We start from the raw sequence: 15,254 nt of genomic DNA, 5'->3' as shown, positions 1-15,254 counted from the left end.
AACAGAGTGGGTTACTAGTGTGTTTATATAGCTGGTGTGAACAGAGTGGGTTTACTAGTGTGTTTATATAGCTGTGTGAACAGAGTGGGTTTACTAGTGTGTTATATAGCTGGTGTGAACAGAGAGTGGTTTACTAGTGTGTTTATATAGCTGGTGTGAACAGAGTGGGTTACTAGTGTGTTTATATAGCTGGTGTGAACAGAGTGGTTTACTAGTGTGTTTATATAGCTGGTGTAACAGAGTGGGTTTTACTAGTGTGTTTATATAGCGGTGGTGTGACAGAGTGGTTACTAGTAGTGTTTATATAGCTGGTGTGAACAGAGTGGTGTTTACTAGTTGTTTTAATAAGCTGGTGTGAACAGAGTGGGTTTACTAGTGTGTTTATATAGCTGGTGTGATAGACAGAGTGGTTACTAGTATTATATAGCTGGTGTGAACAGAGTGGGTTTACTAGTGTGTTTATATAGCTGGTGTGAACAGAGTGGGTTTACTAGTGTGTTTATATAGCTGGTGTTGGACTGTGTGTTGACTTTTCTTTGTGTGTACTTCTTTGACCTTGTTATATTGACCTTCATATAAGAGTTTTAGGCTGTGTCCCAAAATGTGCATACTCCCATTCATGGATTTAAAAGCATAGGATTGGTGTAAACACTGGCTGGACACCATTGTTAAATCCATGACCGGAAATGTGCAAGTCCACACTTTGGAAGAAGGCTTGCGGTGCGCAGCCTTAGAACAGCCAAGAGAGTGTCTGAGCTACCAGACAGAGAGAACTAGCTAGGTGACAACAGAGTGATTCCATCAGAGTTCATAATCCACCACGTACAGTAATGTCACTTTCAAAAGTGAGTCAACCTCCCGTGTCCAAGCCAACCAGGTGGCCAGTCTCATCAGGAGGAAGTGGAGTGGGTGGGGTCAGTCTGGTCCACATAACCAATCAGGTAGCTGCACCAGTGGATCGGCCTCTGCCACCCATCAATCACACAGTTTCTTACTACTTATGAAGCCCATAGAGTGATGTGCCAGCCGAGCTGGAGTGAGTGCAGTGTGCAGAGTTAAAGAAATCTCCCAAAAAGCTTCCCATTTTCCAACAAGGTGGTCTGGGCTGGACCAGCCACAGTATGGTACAAGTGGTGTTACCATRCCTACTTCACCAATATTCTCTCAGACCTGGAAGGTCAACACAAGAGTGAGTAGGGTGAGAGAGTGAGATGTTCACRCCAACCCAACAGGAACTGCCACATACTGCCTTTACAAGTGTTCATTCACATCACACACATACAGTAAAAGTTCTTGCTTCACTTTTGGTATTGGAAAGGAAAGGGAAAATTGAGRGGACACCCTCCATCTTGTAGGTGACCTACGGGCTTTGGTAAAGAATGGCGCCCGTAAACAAAACGRTAGAAATACGAACTAACTCCTGATGGAAGAAGGGGCGCTTGTATGCAGCCCCATTTTAAGTCGGTTGATTGTTTTGCCCCAAAGTGTGTGGGAGGGGTGTAATGTTTTGAGTTCTTAGTGAGCAAAAACAGTCCTTTTTGTGCTTTCAATACACCAAGAAGAATAGATACAGAGAAATAACACCATTAGGGAAAATGGCACATAAAAAAAATACAAAATAAACTTTTTGGTTGCAAGTAAATATCATGTGACCAAAACCCTCACTGTAAATAACTATATTGAAATGTTTCCTTTCTTTTGATCAACACTCCCTGAAAGAAAATGACCCTTTTTAGCTTCAGTCAACTGGATATATATATATAAAATGTAGATAGAAAACTGTGTGGTCCTGTGTTGCGGTTGTGATGCAGGGTTGTGGTGTAGGGCTCATTGCTGCTGACAAGGTTAGTCTGTTCTGCATCCCGACTGTGTATTTGTATTTTTGCTGTTGTTGCATTGATCCATTTAACCCCTTTAGGGGGTGCTATCCACCCCTCCCTCTCCCCCTGCCGAGTCCAGACACAAGATACATTCCCTGGGGTGAGGACGGGGAAGAGAGGGGGCCTGTGGTTGTAGAGATCCAGAGCACCCAGTAGAAGAAGCAGGCTGGAACAGAAAGAGTGCGCCAGTGGGGAAGAAAGGAGTCTACATGGGAAACAATGATTTTCCCCCGTTCTCTTTTTATTATGGCCTTCTCTCAAAGCAAAAAAAGCCCATTCTCAGTAAAAACAAAAATATTGAGACGTTCTGGGACAAAATMTGCCTCTTTTCTGGTCCCTTTATGGCTGACCTGACGATTAGGTCCGAGGTTATTTTTGTCTTGGGAGGGAGCTGGAGTTAGCTTGGGATATACTCAAAACAGTAGGAGGCTCCACCCCCTTGGTCCTGCTGGGGTGGGTCAGGAGGGGTCGGGTTAGGGTTGGGGTGGAGTGGACCAGGACTGTAGAGGGGTGTGACAACGTTGGTTTTGGAGTGACAACGCATGCGTAGGAAGGGAACAGAAAGGAACACCCCTCGTTCCCACGGGCAACCCTCACGGCTGGTCGGTTACTTGGTTGGTTCAGTCGGTAAATCTCTGGCAGGCTTTCTTCCATCGGCAGGCAGTGCACCACATGTCCCTGTTCTCCATTCCGTACACTTTACGACACTTCTTACCCTCGCCACGGGACTTACGGCTGGAGAGGGGAGAGAGATGAGGATATGGTAAAATATGTTTGTTAACACTGACTGGTTTATAATGAGAGAGAAAACATCCAACATGTTGATAATTGATGTATAGTTTATACAAGTGGGGAAAAACATAAAACATGGTTCTGGAAAGTTGCTTCATTCCTATGGAAGACATACATCGCTAAATATGGATTCAACGTGGGTTTCCTGTGATTTCAGGATGCCCAAAGCTCAGAGGTCATCAGTAAAAGTTCAGCTGGTAGAGGTCATTGGTACCTGAGTGAGCCAGTGGCTCTGGGAGGGGAGGAGAGGACTGCTATTGTCTGGGACCGCTGCTCCCCGAAGCTCTGTGTCCGACTGTGGGTGGGAGATGCCTGGAGAGAGGTAAACAGAACCAGAGCCATCAGAACACAGAAATAGACAGAGAACATTCATTTGAATACAGGCACAAAACAACAGAAAACCACTGGTATGCTTGAGAGGCTGTGTGTGTGTGTGTGTGTGTGTGTGTGTGTGTGTGTGTGTGTGTGTGTGTGTGTGTGTGTGTGTGTGTGTGTGTGTGTGTGTGTGTGTGTGTGTGTGTGTGTGTGTGTGTGTGTGTGTGTGTGTGTGTGTGTGTGTGTGTGTATCCCTGTATTTGCAAGTTTGTGTGTGTTTCTTCTACTCACAGCTGTGCCAGTGAAGGTGACAGGAGGTGACTGCCAGGAGATACTGAAGGTTGAGCTGCTGTTGGGGGTGAAGGAGGTGGAGGCAGCAGAGCCTGAGGCAGCAGAGCCTGAGGCAGCAGAGCCTGAGGCAGCAGAGCCTGAGGCAGCAGAGCCTGAGGCAGCAGAGCCTGAGGCAGCAGAGCCTGGGCCAGGGCCAGACCCAGAGCCTGAGAAGGGGATGGTGACTGGAGCTGTGGCCTGGGGAGGGAAGGAACAGCCACAAGTCAGTCACACCTTTAAAGACCAGTGTGAAGCACCCACCCACACAGTCAGTCAATTAACAAATCAATCAATCAATGGACCTATCAACCAATACGCCAATCAAACAATCAAACCAACCAACCAACCAACCGTCAAGCACTCAATCAATTAAATTGTATTGCAAATACTGTAAGCACTTCGCTACTTAGGAGATCAGAAGGTGTGGCCAGTAGTTTTGTGGGTGCATTTCTCACCTGGTAGGCGTGTTCTGCGTGGATGAGGTAGAGGGCGCTGGGGGCGGAGCGACTGAGGGGCGTGCTGTTGGAGTGGGTGTGATTATCCTTGTTCCCATTGGTCCCGTTGCTGCCCTCTGCAGGGGGTCGTCTGAGGTTGTCATGGGGGGGAGAGATGGGGGAGAGTACGGAGGGGGAGACGGGGGACAGGCTGCTCAGACCGTCAGCCACTGAGTCTGTGTTGAGTTTTATCTCTGAGTAGTAGAAATCCTCCTCTCCGTCACTGCAGTCAGAGTCACAGTTACGCCTGTGGGAGAGGAAGGAGTTAAAACTAGGAATGTTAATATCAGCATTGATCTTGGATTAGATGAGCCCTGCTCTTGTCATTACAGAGAAATGATGATTGGGCCAGTTTGCTGGTCCCATGACTAATATCAGGTTATGAACTACCGAATCTGATCATGTTCATAAAGTGATTGACAGAGAAACTAAAGCAAGCTCATTGAGATGGATCATTTTTTCCCATTTTGAAGTAGACAATTTTCTTTGTCATGATTGGATGATCCCTCCTGACAATCTGGTTGGACATGACTCCAACAGGGTCACCAGGAGTGATCAGCCAATGAAGTTGGAAGTCCCACCCAGTTGACTACATTAAAATGGTGGAAGCCCTCAATGGTGTTGCCCATGCCTTTTGGCCACCAGAGGCCTCTATCATTCTTTATGAGCAAACTTCAGAGATAGACTGGGGAGAGCTGGCTCTGAAATGTGTCATTATGTCACCCTCATCCCCCTTGTAGCACAGACCGTAGACCTTACAGGCCTAGCAAACAAACACTCCTCAAACGCTATTCTGTCTGTCAGGGAAGTGGGGTGGCGGTCTTTAAAGGTATCTCTGTTGTGAGTACCACTGTGGTTATTATTGGCCTTTAATTGACTGAGTGTAAATGTCATCTGTGTGATAACATTGTTCTGTTCTGTCCTCATTTATCCCTGGCCTGTCACGCTGTGCCAAGTGGAGAAAATGTTACCATGGTGATAATACCACAGGGATTAATCTGCTGTTGTGTTTTGACAATCCCAGTGAAAGGAGGTGCCCAAGGTTCAGCTGGACCGCTGCCAGCCAGGTTAAATTTGAGATTATTCAATGTAGCCACCCTTTGCCTTGATGACAGCTTTGCACACTCTTAACATTCTCTCAACCAGCTTCATGAGGTAGTCACCTGGAATGCATTTCAATTAACAGGTGTGCCTGGTTAAGAGTTAATTTGTGGAATTAATGTCCTTCTTAATGCATTTGAGCCAGTCAGTTGTGTTGTGACATGGTAAGGGTCACAAATACCAAGTCCATATTATGGCAAGAACAGCTCAAATAAGCAAAGAGAAATGAGTCCATCATTACTTTAAGACATTAAGGTCAATCGATCCGGAATATTTCAAGAACTTTGAACGTTTCTTCAAGTGCAGTGGCAAAAACTATCAAGCTCTATGATGAAACTGGCTCTCATGAGGATCGCCACAGGAAAGGAAGAGCCAGAGTTACCTCTGCTGTAGAGGATAAATTAATTAGAGTTACCAGCCTCAGAAATTGCAGCCCAAATAAATGCCTCACAGAGTTCAAGTAACAGACACATCTCAACATCAACTGTTCAGAGGAGACAGCTTGAATCAGGCCGTCATGGTCGAATTGCTGCAAAGACACCAATACTAAAGGACAGCAATAATAATAAAAGACTTGCTTAGGCCAAGAAACACGAGCAATGGACATTAGACCGGTGGAAATCTGTCCTTTGGTCTGATGAGTCCAAATTTGAGATTTTTGGTTCCAACTTTGTGAGACGCAGAGAATGTGAACAAATGATCTCAGCATGTGTGGTTCCCACCGTGAAGCATGGAGGAGGTGTGATGGTGCTTTACTGGTGACTGTCTGATTCATTTAGAATTCAAGGCACACTTAACCAGCATGGCTACCACAGCATTCTGCAGCGATACGCCATCCCATCTGGTTTGCACTTTGTGGGACTGTAATTTGTTTTCCAACAGGACAATGATCCAGAACACACTTCCACACCTCCAGATCTTCAAAAGATTTTACAGCTGCATCATCGAGAGCATCCTGACGGGTTGCATCACTACCTGGTATGGCAACTGCTCGGGCTCCGACCGCAAGGGACTACAGAGGGTAGTGCGTACAGCCAAGCTTCCTGCCATCCAGGACCTCTATACCAGGCGGTGTCAGAGGAAGGCCCTAAAAATCACCAAAGACTCCAGCCACCCTAGTCATAGACTGTTCTCTCTGCTACCGCACGGCAAGCGGTACCGGAGCGCCAAGTCTAGGTCCAAGAGGCTTCTAAACAGCTTCTACCCCCAAGCCATACGACTCCTGAACAGATAATCAAATGGCTACCCAGACTATTTGCGTCCCCCACGCTGCTACAACTCTCTGTTATTATCTATGCATAGCCACTTTAACAACCACACCTGCATGTACATAATTATCTTATTTATCGACACCGGTGCCCCCACACATTGACTCTGTACCGGTACCCCCTGTATATAGCCCCGCTTTTGTTCTTCACTGCTGCTCTTAATTATTTGTTTTTCTTATCTCTTACTTTTCCTTTAATTTTTTTTTTTTTTAGGTATTTTCTTAAAACTGCATTGTTGGTTAAGGGCTTGTAAGTAAGCATTTAACTGTAAGGTCTACCTACGCATGTTGTATTCGGCACATGTGACAAATACAATTTGGTTTGATTTTGATAAGGGCTATTTGAACAAGAAGGAGAGTGATGGAGTGCTGCATCAGATGACCTGGCCTCCACATTCACCCAACCTCACCCCAATTGAGATGGTTTGGGATGAGTTGGAGCGCAGAGTGAAGGAAAAGCAGCCAACAAGTGCTCAGCATATGTGGGAACTCCTTCAAGACTGTTGGAAAAGCTTTCCTTATGAAGCTGGTTGAAAGAATGCCAAGAGTGTGCAAAGCTTCCGTCAAGGCAAAGGGTGGCTACTTTGATGAGTCTCAAATATAAAATGTTTTGATTTGTTTAACACTTTTTTGGTAACTACATGATTCCAAAAGTGTTATTTCAGTTTTGATGTCTTCACTATTATTCTACAATGTAGAAAATAGTCAAATGAAAAAAAGTCCCTTGAGTGAGTAGGACTCCAAACTTTTGACCTGTACTGTATACATGTCAGAGAGAGGATAAAAGAGAGAGTGAGTGACTGAGTGATGTGTATAACAGTATGTGTCTTACCCCAGGTGAACGGTCCGGATGTGTCTCTGTATCCCAGCAGCCGTGCTCAGAACCTTCCCACAGTTCTTCCACAGACACTTAAACATCACCTTCATGGAGTTCTGTACATTACACACAGGAGGAAAGACAGAACATTCAACATCAACTCTTCACCCTTTTCTCACGCACTCAAAATCAAATTTCATTTGTCACAAGCGCCGAATACAACTGGTGTAGACTTTACCGTGAAATAGTAACACAAGAGGAATCAAATATACAAGAATGGAGCTATATACAGGGAGTACTAGATCAATGTGGAGCTATATACAGGGAGTACCAGTACTAGATCAATGTGGAGCCATATACAGGGAGTACCAGATCAATGTGGAGCTTATATACAGGGAGTACCAGTACCAGATCAATGTGGAGCTATATACAGAGATTACCAGTACCAGATCAATGTGGAGCTATATACAGAGATTACCAGTACCAGATCAATGTGAGCTATAATAGAGATTAACGTACCAGATCAATGTGGAGCTATATACAGAGATTACCAGTACCAGATCAATAGTGAGCATATAGATTGGGTATACAGGAGAGAGTACCAGATCAATGTGGGCTTAATATCAGGGAGTACCACGTACCAGATTCAATGTGGAGCTATATACAGAGATTACCAGATCAATGTGGAGCTATCTACAGAGATACCAGATCAATGTGGAGCTATTATACAGAGAGTACGAGTACCAGATCAATGTGGAGCTATATACAGAGATTACCAGATCAATGTGGAGCCTATACAGAGAGTACCAGTACCAGATCAATGGAGCTATATACAGGAGTACCAGATCAATGTGGAGCTATATACAGAGAGTACCGAGTACCAGATCAATGTGGAGCTATATACAGGGAGTACCAGTACCAGATCAATGTGGAGCTTATATACAGGGAGTACCAGATCAATGTGGAGCTATATACAGGGAGTACCAGTACCAGATCAATGTGGAGCTATATACAGGGAGAACCAGTACCAGATCAATGTGGAGCTATATACAAGGAGTACCAGTACCAGATCACTATGCAGGGATGCGAGGTATTTGAGGTAGATATGTACATGAAGGCAGGGTAAAGTGACTAGGCTTCAGGATAGATAATAATAAGAGTAAAATAAAGAACAGAGTAGCAGCAGCAAATTATTTAAAAGTGTGCGCGCGCATGTTGTGTGTATGTATGTGTTTGTGTTGTGTCGCTGTGTGTGTGCACGTATGTGTGTATGTAGTGTATGTGAATGTGTGTGGGTTTTGTGTCAATGTACCTCCCTCACAGAGAAAGGGTGGAACAGAGTGGTAAGAGCTTTGCCACTCATCCCACCCTCCATTAGTCAAACTAACATGTGGCCAGGGACTCCCACCAACCCACCTGTCTGCCCCATTCAGTCTGAGGAGGCTGAGGCAAGGCTGGTGTAACTTGCGGGGTGGTGAGAGGAGAGCGAAGGAGGAGGTCTGCTCTTTGCTGTGCCATTTCTCTAACACAATACATACACACACACCTCTGTGCCATACACTATCAGTCCTCCGTAATTACATCATGGCCCTCCGAGAGCAATTGCTTCCGAGCAGCAGCTTTTCAGATTGTGCGTGTGTGTGTGTGCGCGGGTGTATGCCTCCAGTTGAAAGCCGTTGGGCCTGATGAGGATAGACGTGTCTTAATGCTCTGATCCCTCGTCACAGATCTTTATGATGGGTGTCAGGTGGCCGTCTATTTGGCCATTGTTCAGGACATTCATTTAATTTACAACAGAAGATGTTAAAAAAAACAATCTTTCTGATGCCAAATAATACACTCGTCATCATCTCCTGCTTGTGTGTGTGTGTGTGTGTGTGTGTGTGTGTGTGTGTGTGTGTGTGTGTGTGTGTGTGTGTGTGTGTGTGTGTGTTGGTCCTTCGGTAACAAAACCCCTGTGCAGTTCCACATTCCAGCAGCACACAGTTCATTAAAAGAGAGCTGGTGAACGAGCAGCATTGTGTTTGACTCAGAGGAGGACAAGAAGAGCAACACTTGGCTCTAGTTGTCATGGGTGATTATTTCACATGTAACCTGGGGGAAGTTTTCTAAAAATACGGGGAACAATGAAAACTAGACTTGTATCTGAAGCCAATACGGAGAACTGGAGTCAGAAGTTGAAAAAGGAACATAACACAGGGAGACACCAGACAGACATGTCCTGTGCCCCTCCAGGAGAGGTCCTGTGCCCCTCCAGGAGAGGTTCTGTTCCTGTGGAATACTCCTTTAAAAGTAAATCTGAATATATTTTATTGCACTGTTGCATGGCTGTCCTCAAATCAAACTATACTCTGATTTAGACTCCTCCTGTCTTTAATGCTCTCCATCTACCCCGTTCTCAATATCTCAATATCTCTTTACCATTCTCTTTGTGTCTGTCTCCATCTCTCAGCACACCCCCTCTAACTTTCTTCCCCCCCCCATCGCTATCTCCCTCCATCCTCTCATTCTTTAGAATCAGTATCCAATTAAGAGTTGAGCGGTGCTGTGCGTCTCTCACCAGAGCTATCCTATTGATCTGATGGGAGACGCACAGCACCGCTCATCTCTTCATTGGATACTGATTCTAAAGAATGAGAGGATGGAGGGACAATCTTCATGTTTGCCAGTGAAGATATTAAAATCATTAATTTCTAATGTTTAGATGGGCCATGTGTGGGCTGTTAAAGTAATTAAGCCAGAGGATAAATGGCCGGATGGGTGTGTGTGTGTGTGTGTGTGTGTGTGTGTGTAGTGGGTGTGTTGTGCTGTGTGTGTGTGTGCTGTGTGTGTGTGTGTGTGTGTGTCGGTGGCGAATTGACAGCTAGACAACACAAACAGAGCTTCAGCATCCCAGAGATTTCTGCTCCCCTGATAAGCAATGAGACAAAGAAGAGGAGAAAAGATAATAAAGGAGGAATATTCAGTCATTAATTCACGTAAATGAGGAGAGTTACAAAATGGTTGGTGCCTGTCACGGAGTCAAGATAAATGGAAGGTTGGAAGCGGGGAGCGTGTTTCGGGCTACTACTGTAGTGAGCCATAACATGCTGCTGGGGTCCGCCCATTTAGTGTTGGGATGGTCTCCTCTAGTGGTGGTTTGGATGTTGTGGCTCAGAAAACGAGCATGACGGGCAGTTGCCACGTGTCTTAAGGAATGCATCTGTCACATATCTACGAATAGCATGTATGTTAACTGTTTTCGGTGTTATCCTATGTTATTATTCCTATGTGTTAATCCTATGGAGTTATCCTAGGGGTTTATACCTATGGTTTAGTCCTATGGTGTATCCTGATGGTGCGCTATTTCCTATGGTGTATTCCTATAGGCTGCGTATCCTATGGCGGGTTATCCGTAATTGGGGTATCGCTATGGGGTAGTGCCTATGGTTGTAATCCTATGGTGGTATTCCTATGGGGTATCTCTACGGGGTATTAGCCTTAGTGGTTGTTCGCTATGGGGTTATCCTATATGGGTATTCCTATGGTGTATACCTATGGGGCTCCATTTATCCTATGGTTATCCTATGGGACATGGATATCCTATAGCTGGGTATCCAGGGGTATCCATTGGGATATCCTAATGGGTATCCTATGGCCGTATTCCTATGGTGTATCGCTTATGGGTTCCTATGGCGGTACTATGGGTATCCTATGGGTTATCCTAGTGGTCAGGTATCCTATGAGTGTATCCTATGTACTCCTATGGGGTAATCCTATGGTATCCTGGGATTATCCTATGGGGTTTCCTATGGTACATGGTTATCCTTGATATGGTGTATTCACTGATGTGTATCGCTATGGTGTATCGCTATGGGTGGATCCTTATTGGTTATCCTATGGTGGTATCCTATTTGGGTATTCTATGGTCGGTTATCCATATGGTGTATTCCCGTTATGGGGTATCCTATGGTGAATCCTGATGGGTTCATCTATGGGTATCCTAGTGGGTTCCATGGGTTATCCTATGGTTGATCTGATTTATGGGTTATCCTATGGTTGATATCCTATCGGTATTCCGGGGGTATACCTATGGGTTATCCTATAGGGTTATCCTAGTGGGGATACCTATGGGTCGTCCTATGGGAGTATCCTCGATGGTGTATCCTATGGTTATCCTATGGTATATCTATGGGTATCTATGGGTACCTATGTTATCCTAATGGGTTATCCGTAGTGGGGTATCGAGTGTACTCCACCTTGTGTGGCTAGAATTGTATTTTTAGATGGTGAAATGAAATCGGTCTATCCACCTTGCGCTTGCGTGGGATTGGCTCGTCGAAGAGCAGGCTGCTGCCATCCTGTTCGTCGATGGCATCGTCGGGGGGTGGGCCGTTGATGCTGGACATGCGGAAAGGCTTGAAGCTGTCTGCAGATAGCGGTGGGGAGGGGGTGGACGGGTTGGACTGGTCACTAGGGCCGCTCCAGCTCCAATAACCACTGCTGCTGTAACTGGAGGGGGTGAAGCCCCCACCACTCTCCTTCCACGAGCCATTCAGACCCTCTGGAGGGGAGAGAGKGAGCGAGAGCGAGAAAGCGAGAGAGAGAGTCAGAAAAGTACTCAAACTTAGTACTCAACAATTTAGGAGTCCTCTAAGCAACAATTGTCACTGAGATGACATATGATTCAGAAACACATGCATCTAACGGTGATTTCAGCTGCATCGACTTTCAATGTATGCAGTAGTTTTAATAATACTTTATTTTAAGAGCGTTTCAAGACACCTAAAGTCACTTTACATATAGAGATACATCAGCAAGTTAAAAAGGCAATAAAATCATACTTTAAAATAAACAAGACTAAAATTACACTAAACATTATGAAAGACTAACCAGAGAACACACTAAATATGATAACAGACTTATTAGGGAAGTGAACTAGACAGGGGGTATAAGCTAAGACAACAGATAATCCGGTGTGAAGAGGTGTGTCTTCAATGTGTTATTGAAAGTGTGTATAGATTGTGAGGTTATGACATGGAGAGGGATGGAGTTCCAGAGTTAAGGGGCTGCACTGCTAAAAGCCCGGTCTCCCATGGAGCAGAAGCTGGTGGGATGGATGGTGTGTAGGCCAGCGTCGAAAGAGTGCAATTTTGAGTGGCACAACAAACAAGACCTCATTTAGAGTTGCTTCACTCCAGGGACTTAGTTGAGACGTCTTGCGATTCATATAAGGTACATTACAGCAGATGAWGAGAAACTCTCCTTTAGATTTCACCGTGACAAACCACTCAGCACTTCTAATTCAATCTGAAGGTGGAGACGGAACAGAGAGATCAAAGACAGCATTCATCTTTACCTGGTGGGAGAGGTGCACTCAGGAGATACATACAGTATGCATCTCTACAGCTGCACTAGTCTCATCATGTCCTCATCATGACGTGACCTCAGCAAGGGGATATGTATATGAAACAGTAGATGGTTCACCAAAAACAACTTCCTTTGTCAGTTCGTTCAGAGCATGCAAAACGACACGTACAGACGCTAGCTATCATGATCACCTCCGCAAATGTTTGTTTGATCAAATGTTTGATTGTTGCCGTCTTGGGACAAAAGTCAGTGGTTAAAGAGAATCTTAATTTATTTTAATTTTACCTTTATTTAAACTAGGCAAGTCAGTTAAGAACAAATTCTTATTTACAATGACGGCCTAGGAACAGTGCCTTGTTCAGGGGCAGAACGACAGATTTTTACCTTGTCAGCTCGTGGATTCGATCTAGCAACCTTTCGGTTACTAGTCCAACGCTCTAACCACTAGGCTACCCTACCGCCTTAATGGGATCACCCGTTTAAAAAGAGGATACAATAATAAATGATATAAAAGCATGTTTGGACGACTCACCGCTGACTTTGACAGGGGGGCTCCTGACCAGTGGACTGCTGGACAGGCTGGTCAGAACCATGGCAGCTGTCACCTTGTCCATGTCCACTTCCTCCTCTGACTTCCTGTTAAAACAACAACAACAAACAGAGAATATTACTGTGCATGAAAACACAGCAACAACAATAACAAACAGATAATGTGGCTGTGTCCGAAATGGCATCATATACAGCTCTGACCCAAAGCACTAAGCTTACCTTGGTAATACGGCACAGCAATATAGTGCAATTTCAGATTCACTGGGCATGCCTCAAAACCATTCGTCAACTCCCCCTGTGAGACCGTGATATATTGGTCAGCTCATTAATATGATCCAGCAGGCTCTTTGTTCTACGTTGATGTAACCGGCGCCGTGTCTGACAAATAACAGACATGCTGAATGTAAACATCGCCATGTGTCTCTTAATTGGCGTGAATTCACCAACGCTATGGATTCATCTCTTAATCCACCCCGCTGTACTCCCGACACACACAAAATATTATTATAGAGAGCAGGGAGGTTGATAAGAGAAGAATTACCTAAATCATTGTTCTGATTAAATTAATATGATGTCATTCATGGATTACATATACATCACTGATTCACTTTACCCAGAACCCCCCCACCCCCCAGTTTCTGGTCACCTTGGTGTGTGTGTGTGAGTGTGAGTGTGTGTGTGTACGTAGATAATGCCACCAGGCCGTTCCTTTGGACAGCTCATGATTGCAGTCCCTCATATCTTTACATGGATGAAATATTGTAGATTTCACCAACACACATTAGCACAGTGATAGTAAATATGTAATGTATGTGCACACACAGAGTAGTCTAGTGGTTATGATATGGGGAGATAATTACAAGCGATGGGGGAGATGACAGGATTGTGAAAATTGTGAAATTCACGCACTTATTAAGAGAACACGTGGTCATCCCTACTGCCTCTGGTCTGGTGGACTCACTAAACACAAATGCATATTTTGTAAATGATGCCTGAGTGTTGTAGTGTGCCCCTGGCTATCCGTCAATTTTAAAAACAAGAAAATGGTGCCGTCTGCTTTGCTTAAGATAAGGAATTTGAAATGATTTATACTTTTACTTTTGATACTTAAGGATATTTAAAACCAAATACTTTTAGACTTTTACTGGGTGACTTTCACTTTTACTCAAGTATGTCTATTGGGTACTTTTTAAACTGAAGAACACTAGAACTTCCTCCTCTCTCTTATTTGTACCTAACCAAGTTCCTTTAAAGGGATGCTGGAAGATTCTGGCAATCAAGCCATTTTTGTATTTACCTAAGTTAGAGGTAGTTTTGCGAGCTAATGCTAACTAGTGTTAGTGCAAAGAAGAAGTCTACAGGTACCTGTAGCAAGTAGAAAAGTAGTAAGCATTCTCATTTGACTCTGGGTAAGTAGAAAAACGTCTTAATTGCCAGAAACTCACAGTATCCCTTTAAATCAGAGTAGAGCTGTGAACCGAGCAGTCTGCCTGCCCTGCTAAACTGGCAGGGGGATATCACAGGGTTTATAAACAGCCTGTATTCCAGCCCACTGCCCCTCATGAGCAGAGACAGGGTTAGGTCTACCCAGAGAGAAGCAGTCTGTTTACAGTCTGATGACATCTGTTGAACTTACACTGTTCCACCAGACAGACAGATGTGCTAACAACTTTCTTGTGGTTGACTGTTCAAACTCTAGAAGACAAATGGCTTAGTAGGGTTGGCGGGGTGGTGGGAGAAAGGCAATCTGAGTGAAAAGGAGAGAGAGAAACCAATACCTTCCCTCCTTCCCACTCACCAGACATCTGTGCCTTTTTGTCTTTAATGGTTCCATTGAGGAACCACTCAGCAGCCAGCACCCTCCTCGCCCTGTTCCCTGTCCCAGCCCGGGATGTTTCCAGTTTCTGGAACACCAACAGGTGTTTCTGGAACACCAACAGGTGTTTCTGGAACACCACCAGGTGTTTCTGGAACACCACCAGGTGTTTCTGGAACACCACCAGGTGTTTCACCTTAAGTGTAAAAATAATAAGCCATTGTGTTACAGACGATTTAGCCCGACATGTTTCCTTGGCGATTGTCCTGTTTGATTGAATTGTTTCAGGCTCTTTCATTCTTTAGCAACCGGTTATTTGCAGGTGATAAAAGACGATCGAGAACCACAGAAATCCCAAACAGACGGACATAAAAGATGAAGTTTGACGGGACATAACCGTCTCCGTACTGTACAGTGTACACACTAGCCGTCTCCGTACTGTACAGTGTACACACTAACCGGCTCCGTACTGTACAGTGTACACACTAACCGTCTCCGTACTGTACAGTGTACACACTAACCGGCTCCGTACTGTACAGTGTAC

At 44.8% G+C, this 15,254-nt stretch overlaps 1 protein-coding gene across 1 annotated transcript in view; it reads right to left on the bottom strand.

Annotated features, from left to right (window-relative positions):
- Positions 1-432: 432 nt before the first annotated feature.
- Positions 433-15,254, bottom strand: part of znf704 (zinc finger protein 704) — a 122,085-nt gene continuing 107,263 nt past the window's right edge. Inside the window, exons 3-9 of the mRNA XM_023976687.3 lie at positions 12,878-12,981; positions 11,289-11,539; positions 7,012-7,112; positions 3,773-4,058; positions 3,279-3,515; positions 2,887-2,984; positions 433-2,615 (exon numbers count right to left, since the gene is read on the bottom strand). Coding sequence (XP_023832455.1) covers positions 2,501-2,615; positions 2,887-2,984; positions 3,279-3,515; positions 3,773-4,058; positions 7,012-7,112; positions 11,289-11,539; positions 12,878-12,981 — 1,192 coding nt within the window. The 3' untranslated portion in view covers positions 433-2,500. The remainder of the gene's footprint in view (positions 2,616-2,886; positions 2,985-3,278; positions 3,516-3,772; positions 4,059-7,011; positions 7,113-11,288; positions 11,540-12,877; positions 12,982-15,254) is intronic.

Source organism: Salvelinus sp. IW2-2015, linkage group LG31 (assembly GCF_002910315.2).
Source record: "Salvelinus sp. IW2-2015 linkage group LG31, ASM291031v2, whole genome shotgun sequence".
Taxonomy (NCBI): domain Eukaryota; kingdom Metazoa; phylum Chordata; class Actinopteri; order Salmoniformes; family Salmonidae; genus Salvelinus; species Salvelinus sp. IW2-2015.
This window is presented reverse-complemented; position numbering and strand designations above follow the sequence as displayed.